The 18,532-nt window shown below is 45.6% G+C and overlaps 1 protein-coding gene across 3 annotated transcripts in view; it reads left to right on the forward strand.

Annotated features, from left to right (window-relative positions):
- The window catches only part of galns (galactosamine (N-acetyl)-6-sulfatase), a 216,167-nt gene that overhangs the window by 93,570 nt on the left and 104,065 nt on the right, over positions 1 to 18,532 (forward strand). For 2 of the 3 annotated variants that reach the window (XM_068048989.1, XM_068048990.1), the window contains 2 exons: positions 4,513 to 4,656; positions 18,213 to 18,279. In XM_068048989.1, coding sequence (XP_067905090.1) covers positions 4,513 to 4,656; positions 18,213 to 18,279 — 211 coding nt within the window. The remainder of the gene's footprint in view (positions 1 to 4,512; positions 4,657 to 18,212; positions 18,280 to 18,532) is intronic. The other variant, XM_068048991.1, reaches the window with a different exon arrangement.

Raw genomic sequence — 18,532 nt, forward strand, 5'->3', positions numbered from 1 at the left:
TACTTGCTGTTTTCTGTCCCTCAGCCAATTTTGTATCCACACTGCCAATGACCCTTTAATCCCATGGGCTTTATTTTTGCTAACAAGTCTATTATGTGGTACTTTGTCAAATTGCTTTTGAAAGTCCATATAGACAGCATCAACTGTACTTCCCTCATCAACCTTCATCAATGATATTAGGCTAACTGGCCTGTAGCTGTTGGGTTTATACTTCTCACCTTTTTTGAATAGTTTTAGTTTAGTTTTAGTTTTCTGCTGTGATTCCTTTGATAATTTGGTTATCTGTTCAAATATCAATATTTGAACTGGGCTTGTGTAAGCAGTTAGCTCCTGAGTTGACAATGTTTGAGTGCTGGAAGGGAGTGTCCTTGGAGGTGTCAGTGACAGGAGGACCCTCACTCGACCCAGAGTTTCAAACGTGTGTTTGACATGAACAGAGTCTTCAGCAGTCCCTCAGGAATGAGGATGACTTTCTCCCACCTCAGGGAGGTGGGTCCTTAGGTGACTGAATAGTCCAATTCTGGATCCACACACTCTGCCACAGGTGGGGCAGGTGGTGTTTGATGAAGCGAGTGAATAGAATGCTCGAAATTCCTTCCACTGTTTGCACTTGGTTGCTGCCTGGGCATGTCGATCTTCACAGAATCACAGAATAATACAGTGCAGAAGAGGCCCTTCGGCCCATCAAGTCTGCACCGATGCATTAAAGACACCTGACCTGTCTACCTAATCCCATTTGCCAGCACTTGGCCCATAGCCTTGAATGTTACGATATGCCAAGTGCTCATCCAGGTACTTTTTAAAGGATGTGAGGCAACCTGCCTCTACCACCCTCCCAGGCAGGGCATTCCAGACCGTCACCACCCTCTGGGTAAAAAAGTCCTTCCTCAAATCCCCCTTAAACCTCCTGCCTCTCACCTTAAACTTGTGTCCCCTCGTAACTGACTCTTCAACTAATGGGAACAGCTGCTCCCTATCCACCCTGTGCATGCCCCTCATAATCTTGTACACCTCGATCAGGTCACCCCTCGGTCTTCTCTGCTCCAGCAAAAACAACCCAAGCCTATCCAACCTCTCTTCATAGCTTAAATGTTCCATCCCAGGCAACATCCTGGTGAATCGCCTCCGCACCCCCTCCAGTGCAATCACATCCTTCCTATAATGTGGCAACCAGAATTGCACACAGTACTCCAGCTGTGGCCTTACCAAAGTTCTGTACAACTCCAACATGACCTCCCTGCTTTTGTAATCTATGCCTCGATTGATAAAGGCAAGTGTCCCATGTGCCTTTTTTACCACCCTATTAACCTGCCCTTCTGCCTTCAGAGATCTATGGACAAACACGCCAAGGTCCCTTTGTTCCTCGGAACTTCCCAGTGTCAGGCCATTCATTGAATACTTCCATTTCACATTACTCCTTCCAAAGTGTATCACCTCACACTTTTCAGGGTTAAATTCCATCTGCCACTTTTCTGCCCATTTGACCATCCTGTCTATATCTTCCTGTAACCCAAGACACTCAACCTCACTGTTAACCACTCAACCAATCTTTGTGTCATCCGCGAACTTACTGATCCTACCCCCCACATAGTCACCTATGTCGTTTATATAAATGACAAACAATAGGGGACCCAGCACAGATCCCTGTGGTACGCCACTGGACACTGGCTTCCAATCACTAAAACAGCCATCTGTCATCACTGTCTCCTACAGCTAAGCCAATTTTGAATCCACCTTATCAAGTTACCTTGTATCCCATGTGCATTTGCTTTCTTGATAAGTCTTCCATGTGGGACCTTGTCAAAGGCTTTGCTGAAATCCATGTAAACTACATCAACTGCACTACCCTCATCTACACACCTGGTCACATGCTCAAAAAATGCAATCAAATTTGTTAGGCAAGACCTCCCTCTGACAAAGCCATGCTGACTATTCCTAATCAAATTTTGCCTCTCCAAGTGGAGATTGATTCTCTCCTTCAGAATTTTCTCCAATAGTTTCCCTACCACTGATGTGAGACTCACTGGTCTATCGTTCCCTGGCTTATCTCTACAACCTTTCTTAAATAGTGGGACCACATTAGCTGTTCTCCAGTCCTCTGGCACCTCCCCCGTGGCCAGAGAGGAATTAAAAATTTGGGTCAGAGCCCCTGCAATCTCCACCCTCGCCTCCCACAGCATCCTGGGACACAAATCGTCTGGACCTGGAGATTTGTCCACTTTTAAGCCTGCCAAAACCTCCAATACCTTGTCACTCCCTATGACAATTTGCTCAAGAACCTCACAGTCTCTCTCTGAGTTCCATATCTACATCCTCATTCTCTTGGGTGAAGACAGATGTGAAGTATTCGTTCAGCACCCTACCAGTGTCCTCTGGCTCCACCCACAGATTTCCCCCTTGGTCCCTAATGGGTCCTACTCTTTCCCTGGTTATCCTCTTCCCATTGATATACTTATAGAATATCTTGGGATTTTCCCTACTTTTACCAGCCAGAGCTTTCTCATATCCCCTCTTTGCTCTCCTAATTGCTTTCTTAAGCTCCATCCTACACTTTCTGTACTCCACTAATGCTTCCGTTGATTTGCTCTCCTTGTATTTGCTAAAAGCCTCTCTTTTCCTTCTCATCGTACCCTGAATGTTTCTGGTCATCCATGGTTCTCTAGGCTTGTTGCTCCTACCTATTATCCTAGAGGGAACATGTTGGGCCTGTACCCTCCCCATTTCCTTTTTGAATGCCTCCCACTGCTCTTCTGTAGATTTCCCGACAAGTAACTCTTTCCAGTCTACCTTGGCCAGATCCTGCCTTATTTTACTAAAATTCGCTCTCCCCCAATCCAAAACCTTTTTTTGCAACTTGTCTATTTCTTTCTCCATAACAAGCTTAAATTGTACCATGTTGTGGTCACTATCACCAAAATGCACCCCCACCAACACATCAACCACCTGTCCGGCTTCATTCCCCAGAATTAGGTCCAGCACTGCACCCTCCCTTGTTGGATCCTCTACATACTGAGCTAAAAAGTTCTCCTGTATACATTTTAAGAACTCCACTCCATCTAAGCCCTTAACACGATGACTATCCCAAATAATGTTGGGAAAGTTGAAATCACCTAATATAATTACCCTATTATTATTTTTACACACCTCTGTGAATTGCGCACATATTTGCTCCTCAGTTTCCCGCTGACTATCTGAGGGTCTATAATGAACACCTGGCTGTCCCTTTTTTATTCCTAAACTCGACCTATAAAGCTTCATTTGATGCCCCCTCCAAGATATCATCTCTCCTTACTGCAGTAACTGACTCCTTAACTAATATTGCAATGCCCCCTCCTCTTTTACCCCTTCCTCTGTCTCGCCTGAAGATTCTATATCCCGGGATATTGAGCTGCAAATCCTGCACCTCCCTCAACCATGTCTCCGTGATGGCTACTATATCACAATTCCACGTGTCAATCCTTGCCCTTAACTCATCCGTTTTACCTGTAATACTCCTGGCATTAAAGTAGAGACCATCCATCCATCCATAGGGGTGTAACATTTGTAGTCCTCCAGCCCTCTGGCACCTTCCCCCCCGGCCCCCATATCCAAGGAGGATTGAAAGATAGTGGCCAGAGTCTCTGCAATTTTCATCCTTATTTCCCTCATAACCTCGGATGAAGGCTTCCTATTTTACAATGACTGTCCCTCATTATCACAACCCAGTTCTTGCAAATTTCTGTAATTTGCCTGCACGTTTGCTCCTCTATCTCCTTACCACAATTTGGTTACCTGTAGTATACACCCAATAGCGTAATATCTCCTTTATTCCTTAATTCTAACCAAATTGATTCTGTCTTTGATGCCTCAACTACATCATCCCTGTCCAGTGCTACAATAGTTTCTTTGGTCACTACCACCACCCCTCCTTTCTTTCCTTCCCTATCTTTCCAGAATACCTTGTAACCAGGATATTAAATTCCCAAATCTTCCCTTTCTTTGAGCCAGGACTCTTCTGCCTGCAGCTCACCCACCTTATTCACCTTGCTGCCTACATTTATGCACATGCACTCCAAACCCATCTTAGACTGTTTTGTTATTGCCCCCGTCTGATCCCTCCTATTTCTAAACTGTTCTTTACTTTAGTGCTATTTGTTTCTCCCTGTCTTCTTGGATCTTCTCTCCTCTCCTCTTTGTCCTGGTGCCCATCCCCCTGCCAAATTAGTTTCAAGTTCTCCCTGTGCAAGATCACCAGGGTAGCAGATGTTAGCAAGTTTAACCTGAGTGGAGCTTGGAGTTTGGATGAGTTGCTGAACCTTTGCTTACATCAAAGGATTTCAGGCATTTAACTCGGTGTGTTACAGACACCTGATCAGAGACCGTGAGCACAGCAGCATGCATTGTACTGAGTATTAGCTTCGTTGCTGTGTACCCCTGTCAGAAAACCGTGTAAATCACCCACCTTGGGCACTGGGGTAAGTGTTTTAATTTGGAAACATTTGCAGTCTGACTCTCCATTTCTTCCTCCCACAGGCACTTGGGGCACCGAGCCCAGTTCCACCCCCTCAGGCATGGATTTGACGAATGGTTTGGGGCTCCAAACTGTCATTTCGGACCATACAACAACAAGGACAAACCCAATATTCCCGTCTACAACAATTCTGAGATGGTCGGCAGGTAAAGCGGGAGGAGCATGTGCAAGGGAGCAGGATGAGGAGTGAAAGGGGAAAAAAGGGAACTGGAGTGGGAGGAGGCACGTGCAGGAAGGGGAGAGGGAGTAGGAATGTGTTCTCTGACAAAGTGTGCGAGGGAATTTATCAGCAGTCGAATCATCTTGAAAGGGATGGGTTTTGTGAGTGGAGAGGGGGGAGTTTTGATTCCACAGAGTGTGTCTTTTCTTTCAAGGAGTTTCCCTACTTGGAAGCCTGATTGAAAGGTTTGGCACCCTGTGCAGATGAGTTAATGGGAGTGTGATGGGGTGGGTGGGGGGAAATCTAGATCTTTGTGGGGATTGTCACTGATCCTGGGATAGGGGTGCTGTTTGATTGTGGAGTAGGGGGAGTCAAATAGTTGTTACGGATCTGGTGGAGGTGTTGTCAACTCCTTTTAGTTGCTGGGTTTCCTGTGGTCTGGGAGACCTGGTTGACCAGGGTTAAACCTGGCAGACAGATTGCATGAGAAGCTCACAGCCACATTATAATTAAATGGCCACTCTGCTTCCTGGAGCGGGTTGGTCACTCACTCCGCTCCCTGTTGCACCTCCGGTAAAACCGGAAGGAAGTGGGTTGGGGTCGGGTTTGAAATTTTTAAAATTTTAACATCCCACTTGACCCCAACCCTCCTTTTTACGGTTAAAATTACCTCCATAGAATCTTACAGCACTGAATGAGGCTATTTGGCCCATCACACCTGTGCCAGCTCTTTGAAGGAGCTATCCTATTTAGTTCCACTCCCCAGCATTTTTCCTATAGCCCTGCAAATTAGACCTCTTCAAGTACATGTCCAATAGCCATTTGAAAGTTCCTATGTTATCTGCTTCCACCACCCTTTCAGGTAGTGCATTCCAGATTTTAACAAGAAGATATATCTCCTTACTTCCCCTCTATTCTTTTGCCATTTATTTTAAATCTATAACCTCTGGTTACTGATCCACTTGCCAAAGGAAACAGTTCCTCTCTACTTGCTCTATCAAAACTCCACATAAGTTTGATATCCCTGTTAGGTCTCCCCTGAACTTTCTCTGCTGTAAGCAGAAGAATTCCACCTTCTCTAATCTATCCACAGAACTGAACTCCCTCATCCCTGGTATCATTCTAGTAAACCTGCTTTGTACTCACTGCAGGGCCTTGCATCTATCTTAAGGTGTGGTGCCTAGAATTGTACACAGTACTGCAGCTGAGGCCTAACCAGAGAATTATATGGCATGACTCTCTTGTTTTTGTATTCAGTGCCCTTTTTACAAAGCCAAGAACCCCATACACAGTCTTAACTGCCTTTTCACTGATTTGTGATATACATCCCCAGGTCTCTCTGTTCTTGCAACCCCCTCAAAATAGTACCTTTAGATTATACTCCTCTCCATGTTGTTCCTCCCAAAGTGCATCACTTCACACTTAATACAGAACTGTTACAGCTCAGAAGGAGGCCATTCGGCCCATCGTGTTCACACATCTCTTCGAATGAGCAATTCATCTAATGCCATTTCCCTGCCTTCTCCCCATAACCCTGCACATTCTTCCTTTTCATATAACTGTCTAATTCCCTTTTGAATGTTTCAATTAAACCTGCCTCCACCGCACTCTCAGGCAGTGCATTCCAGACATTAACCACTCGCTGTGTGAAAACGTTTTTCCTCATGTTACTTTTGCTTCTCTTACCAAATACTTTAAATCTGTGCCCTCCCGTTCTCAATCCTTTCACAGAGTGGGAACAGTTTCTCTCTGTTTACTCAGTCCAGACCCCTCATGATTTTGAATACCTCTATCAAATCATCTCTCAGCCTTCTCTTCTCCAAGGAAAATAGTCCCAACTTCTCCAATCTGTCCACGTAACTGAAGTTCCTCATTCCTGGAACCATTCTCATGAATCTTTTCTGTACTCTCTCCAGTGCATTCATACCTTTCCTAAAGTGCGGTGCTTAGAATTGGACGCAATACTCCAGCTGAAGCTGACCTAGTGTCTTATACAACTTCTTCACAATCTCCTTGCTCTTGTACTCTATGCCCCTATTAATATATTAAGCCTAGGATACTGTATGCTTCATTAACTGCTCTCTCAACCCATCCTGCCACCTTCAATGACTTATGTGCATGTACCCTCAAGTCCCTGTGCTCCTGCACCCCCTTTAGAGTTGTCCCCTTTATTTTATATTGCCTTTCCATCTTCTTCCTACCAAAACGAATCACTTCAATCTCTGCATTGAACTTCATCTGTCACCTGTCTGCCCATTCCACCAACTTGTCTAGGTCCTTTTGAAGTACTACACTATGCTCCTCACCGTTCACAATGCTTCCAAGTATCATATCATCCACAAATTTTGAAATTGTGTCCGTACACCAAGGGCTACGGACCAGATGCTGGAAAGTGGGATTAGGCTGGGTGGCTCGTTTTTGGCTGGCGCAGACACGATGGGCCAAATGACCTCTTTCTGTGCTGTAAACTTTCTATGATTCCTTCACTATAAACCTTCCTCCAGCCTGAAAAACATCTATTAAACACTATTGTCTGTTTCCTGTCACTCAGCCAATTTTGTATCCATGTTGCTACCGTCCCTTTTATTCCGAACTATAACTTTGCTCACAAGTCTGTTGTGTGACACTGTATCAAATGCTTTTTGGAAAGCTATGTACACCACATCAACAGCATTGCCCTCATCAACCCTTTCTGTTGCCTCTTCAAAAAACTTCAACGAATTAGTTAATCACGATTTTCCCTTAACAAATCCATGCTGACTTTCCTTAATTAATCTGCATTTATCGATGTAACTACTTATTTTGTCCCGAGTTATTGTTTCTAGATGTTTCCCCACCACCGAAGTCAAACTGACTGGCCTGCAGTTGCTGGGCTTTTTTTTTTCTTTATTCATTTGGGGGATGTGGGTGTCATTGGCTATGCCAGCATTTATTGCCCATCCTCAATTGCCCTTGAAAGGTGGTGGTGAGCTGCCTTCCTGAATCGCTGCAGTCCTTGGGGTGTGGATACACCAACAGTGCTGTTAGGAAGGGAGTTCCAGGACTTTGACCCAGCGACAGTAAAGGAACGGTGATATAGTTTCAGGTCAGGATGGTGTATGACTTGGAGGGGAACTTACAATTGGTGGTGTTCCCATGCATTTGCTGCCCTTGTCCTAGGTGGTCGAGGTCGCGAGTTTGGAAGGTGCTGTCAAAGGAGCCTTGGTGAGTTGCTGCAGTGCATCTTGTAGATGGTACACACTGCTGCCACTGTGCGTCGGTGGTAGAGGGAGTGAATGTTTGTAGATGGGGTGCCGATTAAGCGGGCTGCTTTGTCCTGGATGGTGTCGAGCTTCTTGAGTGTTGTTGGAGCTGCACCCATCCAGGCAAGTGGAGAGTATTCCATCACACTCCTGACTTGTGCCTTGTAGATGGTGGACAGGATTTCGAGAGACAGGAGGTTAGTTACTCGCTGCAGAATTCCCAGCCTCCGACCTGCTCTTGTAGCCACAGTATTTATATGGCTGATCCAGTTCAGTTTCTGGCCAATGGTAACCCACAGGATGTTGATAGTGGGGGATTCAGTGATGGTAATGCCATTGAACATTAAGGGAACATAGAGTCATAGAGTTATACAGCACAGAAACAGGCCCATTGGCCCATCGTGTCTGGGCCGGCCATCCAGCACCTCTCTGTTCGAATCCCATTTTCCAACACTTCGGCCTGTCTCCTTTGAGATGGTTATTGCTTGACACTTGTGTGGTGTGAATGTTACTTACCACTTATCAGCTCATGCCTGGATGTTGTCCAGGTCTTGCTGCATGGGCTGCTTCAGTATCTGAGGAGTCACGAATGGTGCTGAACATTGTGCAATCATCAGAAAACAACCCCACTTCTGACCTTATGATGGAGGGAAGGTCATTGATGAAGCAGCTGAAGATGGTTGGGCCTAGGACACTACCCTGAGGAACTCCTGCAGTGATGTCCTGGAGCTCAGATGATTGACCTCCAACAACCACAGCCATCTTCCTTTGTGCTAGGTATGACTCCAACCAGCAGAGAGTTTTCCCCCTGATTCCCATTGACTCCAGTTTTGCTAGGTCTCCTTGATGCGATACTTAGTCAAATGCTGCTTTGATGTCACGGGCATTCACTCTCACCTCACCTCTTGAGTTCAGCTCTGTTCTATGGTTCGATTTCCTTTTTTGTCCATGTTTGAACCAAGGCTGTAATGTGGTCAGGAGTTGAGTGGCCCTGGCTGAACCCAAACTGAGCGGCAGTGAGCAGGTTATTGCTGAGCAAGTGCTGCTTGATAGCACTGTTGATGACACCTTCCATCACTTTACTGATGATCAGGAGTAGACTGATGGGGCGGTAATAGGCTGGGTTGGATTTGTCCTGCTTTTTATGCACAGGACGTACCTGGGCAGTTTACCACATTGCTAGGTAAGATGCCAGTGTTGTAGCTGTACTGGAACAGCTTGGCTAGGGGCATGGCTAGTTCTACAGCACAGATCTTCAGTACAATTGCCGGAATGTTGTCGGGCCCATAGCCATTGCTCTGTCCAGTGCTTTCAGCCATTTCTTGATATCATGTGGAGTGAATCAGATTGGCTGAAGACTGGCATCTGTGATGCTGGGGACCTTGGGAGATGGATCATCTACTCGGTACTTCTGGCTGAAGATGGATGCAAATGCTTCAGCCTTGTCTTTTGCACTGATGTGCTGGGCATCCCCATTGTTGAGGATGGGATGTTTGTGGAGCCTCCTCCTCCTGTTAGTTGTTTAATTGTCCACCAGCATTCACGACTGGATGTGGCAGGACTGCAGAGCTTAGATCTGATCCGTTGGTTGTGGGATCGCTTAGCCGTGTCTTCCGCTGTTTGGCTTGCAAGTAGTCCTGTGTTGTAACTTCACCAAGCTGACACCTCATTTTTAGGTATGCCTGGTGCTGCTCCTGGCATGTCCTCCTGCACTCTTCATTGATGCAGGGTTTGTCCCCCGGCTTGATGGTAATGGTAGAGTGGGCTATATGCCGGGCCATGAGATTACTGATTGTGGTTGAATACAGTTCTGCTGCGGCTGATGATCCACAGCGCCTCATGGATGCCCAGTTTTGAGTTGCTAGATCTGTTCGAAATCTATCCCATTTAGCACCACACAACACAATGATGGGTACCCTCAGTGTGTCCACAAGGACTGTGAGGTGGTCACTCCTGCCAATACTGTCATGGATAGATGTATCTGCAACAGGTAGATTGGTGGAGATGAGGTCAAGTAGGTTTTTCCCTCTTGTTGGTTCCCTCACCACTTGTCGCAGACCTAGTCTAGCAGCTATGCCCTTCAGGCCACGGCCAGACGGTCAGTAGTGGTGCTACCAAGCCACTCTTGGTGATGGACATTGAAGTCCCCCACTCAAAGTACATTTTGTGCCCTTGCCACCCTCAGTGCTTCTTCCAATTGGTGTTCAACATGGAGAAGCACTGAGTCATCAGCCGAGGGGGGCCGGTAGATGGTAATCAGCAGGAGGTTTCCTTGCCCATGTTTGACCTGATGCCATAAGACTTCATGGGGTCCGGAGTTGATGTTGAGGACTCCCAGGGCAACTCCCTCCTGACTGTATGCCACTGTGCCGCCACCTCTGGTGGGTCTGTCCAGCTGGTGGGACAGGACATTCCGGGGGATGGTGATGGTGGTGTCTGGGACATTGTCTGCAAGGTATGATTAGGTGAGTATGACTATGTCAGGCTGTAGCTTGACTAGGCTGTCGGACAACTCTCCGAATTTTGGCACAAGCCCCCAGATGTTAGCAGGGAGGACTTTGCAGGGTCGACAGGGCTGGGTTTGCCGTTGTCGTTTCCAGTACCTAGGTTGATGCTGGGTGGTCCGTCCAGTTTCATTCCTTTTCTTAGACTTTGTAGCAGTTTGATACAACTGAGTGTCTTGCTAGACCATTTCAGAGGGCATTTAAGAGTCAACCTCATTGCTGTGGGTCTGGAGTCACATGTAGGCCAGACCAAGTAAGGATGGCAGATTTCCTTCCCTAAAGCACATTAGTGAACCAGATGGGTTTTTTACAACAATCGATAATGGATTCATGATCACCACTAGACTAGCTTTTTAATTCAAGGTTTATTAATTGAATTCAAATTCCACCATCTGCCCTGGTGGGATTCGAACCCATGTCCCCAGAGCAGTAGCCTAGGGCTACTAGTCTAGTGACATTACCACTACGCCACCACCTCCCCCTCTTTACATCCTTTTTTGAACAAGGGTACCAATGTGGACCACGACCTCTGGCTGTTCACCCTCCCCCCCCCTCAGGACGCTTTGCAGCCGTTCAGTGACATCCTTGACCCTTGCACCAGGGAGGCAACACACCACTCTGGATTCACGTCTGTGGGGATTCCCCTAACTATTGAATCACCTATTACTATTGCTCTTCCAGTCTTCCTTGTACACCCCCCTGTACATCTGAGCCACCCGTGGTGCCATGGACTTGGCTCTGGCTGCGCTCTCCAGATGAATTCATCACTCTCATCAACTCCCACAAGCCAAAAGACTTGCAGGTTGACAGGTAAATTGGCCATTATAAATTGTCACTAGTATAGGTAGGTGGTAGGGAAATATAGGGAGAGGTGGGGATGTTTGGTAGGAATATAGGATTAGTATAAATGGGTGGTTGATGTTCGGCACAGACTCGGTGGGCCGAAGGGCCTGTTTCAGTGCTGTATCTCTAATCTAATCTAATCTAATCTAATATTCAGGACTGAATACTGGTTGGAGAGTAGGATGCACTCAGGGAACTCCTGCACCACCTGCCTGTTTCTACTTGATTTTCTGGTAGTCACCCATTCCCTCTTTCCATGCATACTCTTAGGCTGCGGGGTGACCGCATCTATAAATATGCTATCCACGATGCTGTCAACCTCCCAGATGCCCTGCAGTGATGCCAGCTGCTGCTCAAGTTCCGAAACCCGTAGCTCAAGCTCTGCAACGATGTTTCCTGCACAAATGGTTATCCAAGATACAGGAGAGTCCTGGAGTTCCCACATAGCACAAGCTGTGCACTGTAAAGTTTGGAGCAGCCCTGCCATTCTGCTATTGATTAGTTAATAACCTTGCTACTGCTAATAAATCTTTACCAATACCGGTGAACCTTACTACTATTATCTGCTGAGTATTTCCAGCACTTTTTGTTTTTATTTCAGATTTCCAGCATCTGCAGTATTTTGCTTTCGTTATACTATTAATAAACCTTAGCAATACTAATACAAAGTGAATCCTGACAATGCAGCAGCCCGCTGACGTCATTAGAGTGCTCCAAGCTGCGCACATGCGCAAACAGTCTCCAGCTCTCAGTGAGATGCTGCGCATGCACAGCCTGCGTCTTGCCAGGACTAACTGGCGCGTGTGCGGGAAAACGTCATCAGGTAACGCCAATGTCATCGCGTATCCGCGCCTCCCATTCAGTGAGCGGCTGAATGGGGGACTTTGACGCTGGAGCTTGATCCCCGCCACTCGCTCCCCCCGCCTGCTTCCTCCCACTCAGCTACTCGCTCCCACCCACTGGCTGCTCTCCCCGCCTTGACCACTCGCTCTAGGCCTCAACGCATTCTCACCCTCCCCCCCGCCCCCCCCCCCCCCCCCAGCTGCTCACTCCAGATCTTGCCACTGCTCCCCCCCACTCCCCTTGGCCGATTGTTCCCTGCTCCTCGCTTCCCGCCCCAACCCCCCCGCCCCACTCTCCAGCTGCTTGCTCCCTGCTTTCTCCACCATCCCCCCCCCCACCCCTGCAGCCGCTAGATCTAGGCCACGCCGCTTCCCTCCTCTCAGCCACTCACTCATACGTCGACCTGTCACCCCTTGCAGCACGCCTTGTTTCTTCAGGTGGCGGAGAACAATCGAACGTGGGAGCAAGTGGCCAAGAGGAGGGACGTGGTGCGGCCTGGAGCTAGCGGCTGCAGAGGGGGTGGGGGGGAAGCAGGGAACCAGCGGCCGGAGAGCGGGGGTGGGAAGCAAGGAGTGGGGAACAATCGGCCGAGGGGAGGGGTGGGGGGGAGCAGTGGTGAGGTATGGAGCGAGTGGCTGAGGGGGGGGGGGAGAGCGGCGAGGTTGGAGTGAGTGCTTAAGGGAAGGCAGCGGCGAGAAGATGGGTGCATGAGGGACTGATATAGAGAAGCGCAATTGTAGGAGGGAGTGGGGAACTGCTGGGAGTGGGATGGAGGCAGCGATGACAGCCTTTGAAGGGATCTTCGGGTTGAATTTGTTTTTCTGTGATAAATTGAGCAGCGCCATCTTTAATCCTGGCAGCTGCCTGAACGTCGCAGACAGTGACGTTTCAGTGGAAGAGACTGCATTTGCGAATGTGCTAGTTCTGTGCCACCTAGTGGTTGAGTTGCCAGCATATGGAGCCTGCTAATAAATCTTGCTAATACTGGTAAACCCTACTAATACTTAATGCACTGTACTAGTAGTAATAAATCTTACTTTAAAAAGACATATTCACCAGCTGCTCACTGGTTCCTTGTTATTAATACTTAATATTATTAACGTTTTTACTCTGCTAGTTGTTTAAACTCAGTCCCTAAGCAGCAATACTCACTTGCCAATCACCTACCTGATTCCCTGTGTTGTCACACCTTGATTTAACTTGAATTTGCCATGTCTCGGCTCATTTCACCAGTCTGTGTTTGTCCTCCTGATGTCTGCTACTGCTGTGGTCACTGTTTACTACATTGCCAAACTTTGTATCATCCATACCGACTAGGGATAAAGCTATCTTAGATCTCGTATTGTGTAATGAAGCAGGGTTAATAAACAGTGTCATAGTAAAAGATCCACTGGGAAATAGTGATCATAATACCATTGAATTTCATGTTAAGTTTGAAAGTGACACATTTCAATCACAAACAAGAATCTTAAACTTAAACAAAGCCAATTACAAAGGTATGAGGGGAGAACTGGCTAAGGTTATTTGGGTAAATAGACTGGAAAGTATGGCGGTAAATGAACAGTGAGAAACATTTAAAGGAACAATTCAGATGGTTCCTCAAAAGTACATTCTGTTCAAAAACAAAAACTCGTCCAGAAAGACCCATCCATGGCTCACTAAGGAAGTTAAGGAGAGTATTAGACTAAAAGAAGAGGCTTACAATGTTGCAAAAAATAGTAGCAAGTCTGAGAATTGGGAGTGTTTTAGAAACCAGCAAAGAGCCCCCAAAAAGTTGATAAAAAGGGAAAAAATAGAATGAGAGTAAATTAACCAGCAATATAAAAACAGGGTGGCACAATGGCGCAGTGGTTAGCACCGCAGCCTCATAGCTCCAGGGACCCGGGTTCGATTCTGGGTACTGCCTGTGCGGAGTTTGCAAATTCTCCCTGTGACTGCGTGGGTTTTTGCCGGGTGCTCCGGTTTCCTCCCATAGCCAAAGATTTGCAGGTTGATAGGTAAATTGGCCATTATAAAATTGCCCCTAGTATAGGTAGGTGGTAGGAATATGGGATTAATGTAGGATTAGTATAAATGGGTGGTTGTTGGTCGGCACAGACTCGGTGGGCCGAAGGGCCTGTTTCAGTGCTGTATCTCTAAATAAAAAAAAAAGATTGTAACAGCTTTTATAAGCACATAAAAAGGAAGAGAGTAGCTAAAGTGGACATTGGTCCCTTAGAGGCAGAGACAGGAGAAATCATCATGGGGAATGAGGAAATGGCAGAGGCATTGAACAAATATTTTGTGTCTGTCTTCACAGTAGAAGACAGTAGTTCCATACCAGAAATAGGCAGTAGCCTAGGGGCTAAAAAGAGTGAGGAGATTAAGGATATTGATATCAATCAAGAAAAGGTATTGGAGAAACTTGAGGGTCTAAAATCTGACAAGTCCCCGGGACCAGATGGCCGACATACTGGGGTTCTAAAAGAGTTAGCTGCAGAGATGGTGGATGTGCTGGCTCTGATTTTCCAGAATTCCTTAGATTCAGGAATGGTCCCGTCAGATTGGAAGTTGGCAAATGTTACGCCACTTTTCAAAAATAGATGTAGAGAGAAAACAGGCAACTGCAGGCCAGTTAGCCTAAACTCAGTCGTTGGGAAGATGCTGGAAACTATTATTAAATAAGTCTTAACATTTGCACTTGGAAAAGCATAGTATGATTAGAACAAGTCAGCATGGTTTTACGAAAGGGAAATCCTGTTTGACAAATTTATTGAGGATGTAACTAGTTAGTTAGATAAAGGAGAACCAGTAGATGTAGTATACCTGGATTTTCAAAGGGCATTCGATAAGGTGCCATATAAAAGATTAATAGGCAAGATAAGGGCTCATAGTGTTGGGGGTAATATATTAGCGTGGATAGAGGATTGGTTAACAGACAGGAAGCAGCGAGTGGGCATAAATGGGGCATTTTCAAGTTGGCATGCAGTGAATAGTGGGGTGCCGCAAGGATCAGTGCTGGGGCCTCAGCTATTTACACTCTATATTAATGACTTGGATGAAAAGACGGAGAATAATGTATCTAAGTTTGCTGATGATACAAAGCTCGGTGGAAAGGTAAGCTGTGGGGAGGATGTAGAGAGGCTGCAAAGAGATATAGACAGGTTAAGTGAGTGGGCAAAAAGATGGCAAATGGAATATAATGTAGGGAAGTGTGAAGTTGTTCACTTTGGTCGTAAACATAGAAAGGCAGAATATTTTTTAAAGGGTGTGAAACTGGTAAGTTTTGATGTTCAGAGAGACTTGGGGGTACTCGTACAAGGAACACAGGTGCAGCAGGGTATTAGGAAGACAAATGGCATGTTGGCCTTTAGTGCAAGGGGATTGGAGTACAGGAATAAAGAAGTCTTACTAAAATTGTACAGGGCTTTGGTGAGACTGCACCCGGAATACTATGTGCAGTTTTGGTCTGGACACTTAAGAAAGGATATACTTGCACTGGAGGCGGTGCAGCGAAGATTTACTAAATTGGTCCCTGGGATGAGGGGGTTGACCTATGATGAAAGGCTGAGTAAATTGGACCGATATTCTCTAGAGTTTAGAAGAATGAGAGGTGATCTAATTGAGACATACAAGATTCTGAAAGGTCTTGATAGGATAGAAGCTGAGAGATTGTTCCCACTGGTCAGGGAATCTAGAACACAGGGACACAGTCTCAGGATAAGGGGCCAATCATTCAGGACTGAGATGAGGAGAAATTATTACACTCAAAGGGTTGTGAATCTTTGGAATTCTCTACCCCAGAGGGTTGTGGATGCTCCATCATTGAATATATTTAAGGCTGGGATAGATAAATTTTTGATCTCTCAGGGAATCAAGGGATATGGAGAGTGGGCAGGAAAGTGGAGTTGAAGCCTAAGATCAGCCATGATTGTATTGAATGTCGGAGCAGGCTTGTTGGGCCATATGGTCTACTGCTCCTATTTCTTGTGTTCTTGTAAACTTCAGAATTGTACTCCCTATATGCAAATAATGAAGTTGGTAAGCTGCAGATGCAGATAGCCACAGGGGGATATTTTGTCTTGGCGATAACTGTCTGAGAGGGGTCAGGGATAGAATCTTATCTAATTAGAGCTAAGAAACAACAGAGGTACAATTACATTACTGTGTATATTCTATAGGCCATCAACTAGTGGGAAAGATATTGCAGAACAGAGAGGTGCAAAAACTATAGTGAAGTTATAATGGGATTCTTTAAATATCCTAATATAGACTGGGATAGTAATAGTGTAACATGCAGAGAAGGGGAAGAGTTTCTGAAGTGTGTTCAGGAGAATTTTCTACATCAGTATGTTTCCAGTCGAATGAGGAAGGAGGCATTACTGGATCTGGTTCTGTTCAAGTGGATCAAGTGTCAGTAAGGGAACATTTAGGGGACAGTGATCATAGTATAACGTTCAGGTTAGCTATGGAAGAGGATAAGGTGGAATCCAGAGTAAAATAATTAATTGGGGGAGAGTCAAACTAGAAATGAGAAGCAAAGAGAGAGGATGAGAAGAGACTGGCAGCTAAAATAAAAGGGCATCCAAAAATCTTCCACAGGCTTATAAATAGCAAAAGGAGGAGTGGGGCCAATTATGGACCAAAAAGGGGATTGCGCATGGAGGCAGAGGGCATGGCTGAGGTACTTTACATCTGTCTTTACCAAGGAAGAAGGTGCTGCCAAAGTTATAGTGAATGAGGAAGTAGTTGAGGCACAGGATGGGCTAAAAATTGATAAAGAGGAAGTATTAGAAAGGCTGGCTGTACTTAAAATTGTTAAGTCACCAGGACCGGATGAGATGCATCCAAGGATACTGAGGGAGGTAAAAGCTGAAATTGCGGAGGCACTGGCCATAATCTTCCAATCCTCCTTAGATACAGGAGTGGTGCCAGAGGACTGGAGAATTGCAAAAGTTACACCCTTATTCAGAACAGGGTGTAAGGATAAACCCAGCAACTACAGGCCAGTCAGTTTAACCTCGGTGGGAGGAAAGCTTTTAGAAACAATCCAGGACAAAATTAACTTGGACAAATTGGATTAATTAAGGAACGCCAGCACGGATTTGTTAAAGGCAAATGGTGTTTAACAAACTTTCTTGAGTTTTTTGATGAGGTAACAGAGCGTTGATGAGTGTAATGCAATTGATGTGGTATGCAGCAACTTCCAAAAAGCATTTGATAAAGTGCCACATAACAGGCTTGTCAACAAAGTTAAAGCCCATGGAATAAAAGGGACAATGACCCTATGTATACAAACCTGCCTGAGTGATAGGAAACAGGGTAGTGGTGAATGGTTGTTTTTCAGACTGGTGGAAGGTAGATAGTAGGATTCCCCAGGGGAAGTTATTAAGACCACTGCTTTTATTCATCTATATTAATAACCTAGACTTTGATGTGCGGGGCATAATTTTAAATTTGCAGATGACTCAAAACTTGGAAGTATTGTGAACTGTGAGGAGGATAGTGACAAACTTCAAGAGGACGTAGATAGGCTGATGGCTTGGGCAGACACAGGGCAGATGAAATTTAATGCTGAGAAGTGTGAAGTGATACCTTTTACGAGGAAGAACAGAGAGAGACATGATTACATAAAGGGATGAAAGATTTTTGGGTTCCTGTTTATGTTACCCTACTAATCTTTCCTCATGCTCCCTTTTTTCCCCTCATATCTTTTTTCAGTTTCCCCCTGCACACTCTGTATTCTTCCTGATTTTCAACTGTGTTCTGTACCTGAAATTTGTCATAAAGCTTTTTCTGTTTTATTTTAACCACTATTTCCTTTGTCATCCACACAGCTTTAGCTTTATTTTAACCTCTATTAGACCCTTTAATTCTTCCTCTCTTAGAATATTTATGCCATCCAAGATTTCACACTCTTCCTCCTTGACTCCTGCTCACATTACTGAAAGTATCATAGATAATGCATTGATATTATTTATAATGAATTTATAAAACATAGATAATCTACTTTTATAAATTAGGCTGGTAAGCTACAACTTTGATTTTCTCCCTGCAGTGTGCACTGTCAGAATTCAATGCAGAAAGCTATTTTGACTGAAGATAGCTCAGTGTCTGTGGTTCTCTCACAGGTATTACGAAGAGTTTCAGATTGATTTAAAAACTGGAGAGTCCAACCTCACTCAGATCTACTTACAGGTAATGCAGCCATCGCACCACGGTTACTAATGATAACGCAGGTGGATAAGGTAGTCAAGAAGGCATACGGCATGCTTGCCTTCATCAGTCGGGGCATAGAGTATAAAAATTGGCAAGTCATGCTGCAGCTGTACAGAACTTTAGTTAGGCCACACTTGGAATATTGCGTGCAATTCTGGTCGCCACACTACCAGAAGGACGTGGAGACTTTGGAGAGGGTACAGAAGAGGTTTACCAGGATGTTGCCTGGTAC

Source organism: Heterodontus francisci, chromosome 17 (assembly GCF_036365525.1).
Source record: "Heterodontus francisci isolate sHetFra1 chromosome 17, sHetFra1.hap1, whole genome shotgun sequence".
In the NCBI taxonomy this organism is placed as follows: Eukaryota; Metazoa; Chordata; class Chondrichthyes; order Heterodontiformes; family Heterodontidae; genus Heterodontus; species Heterodontus francisci.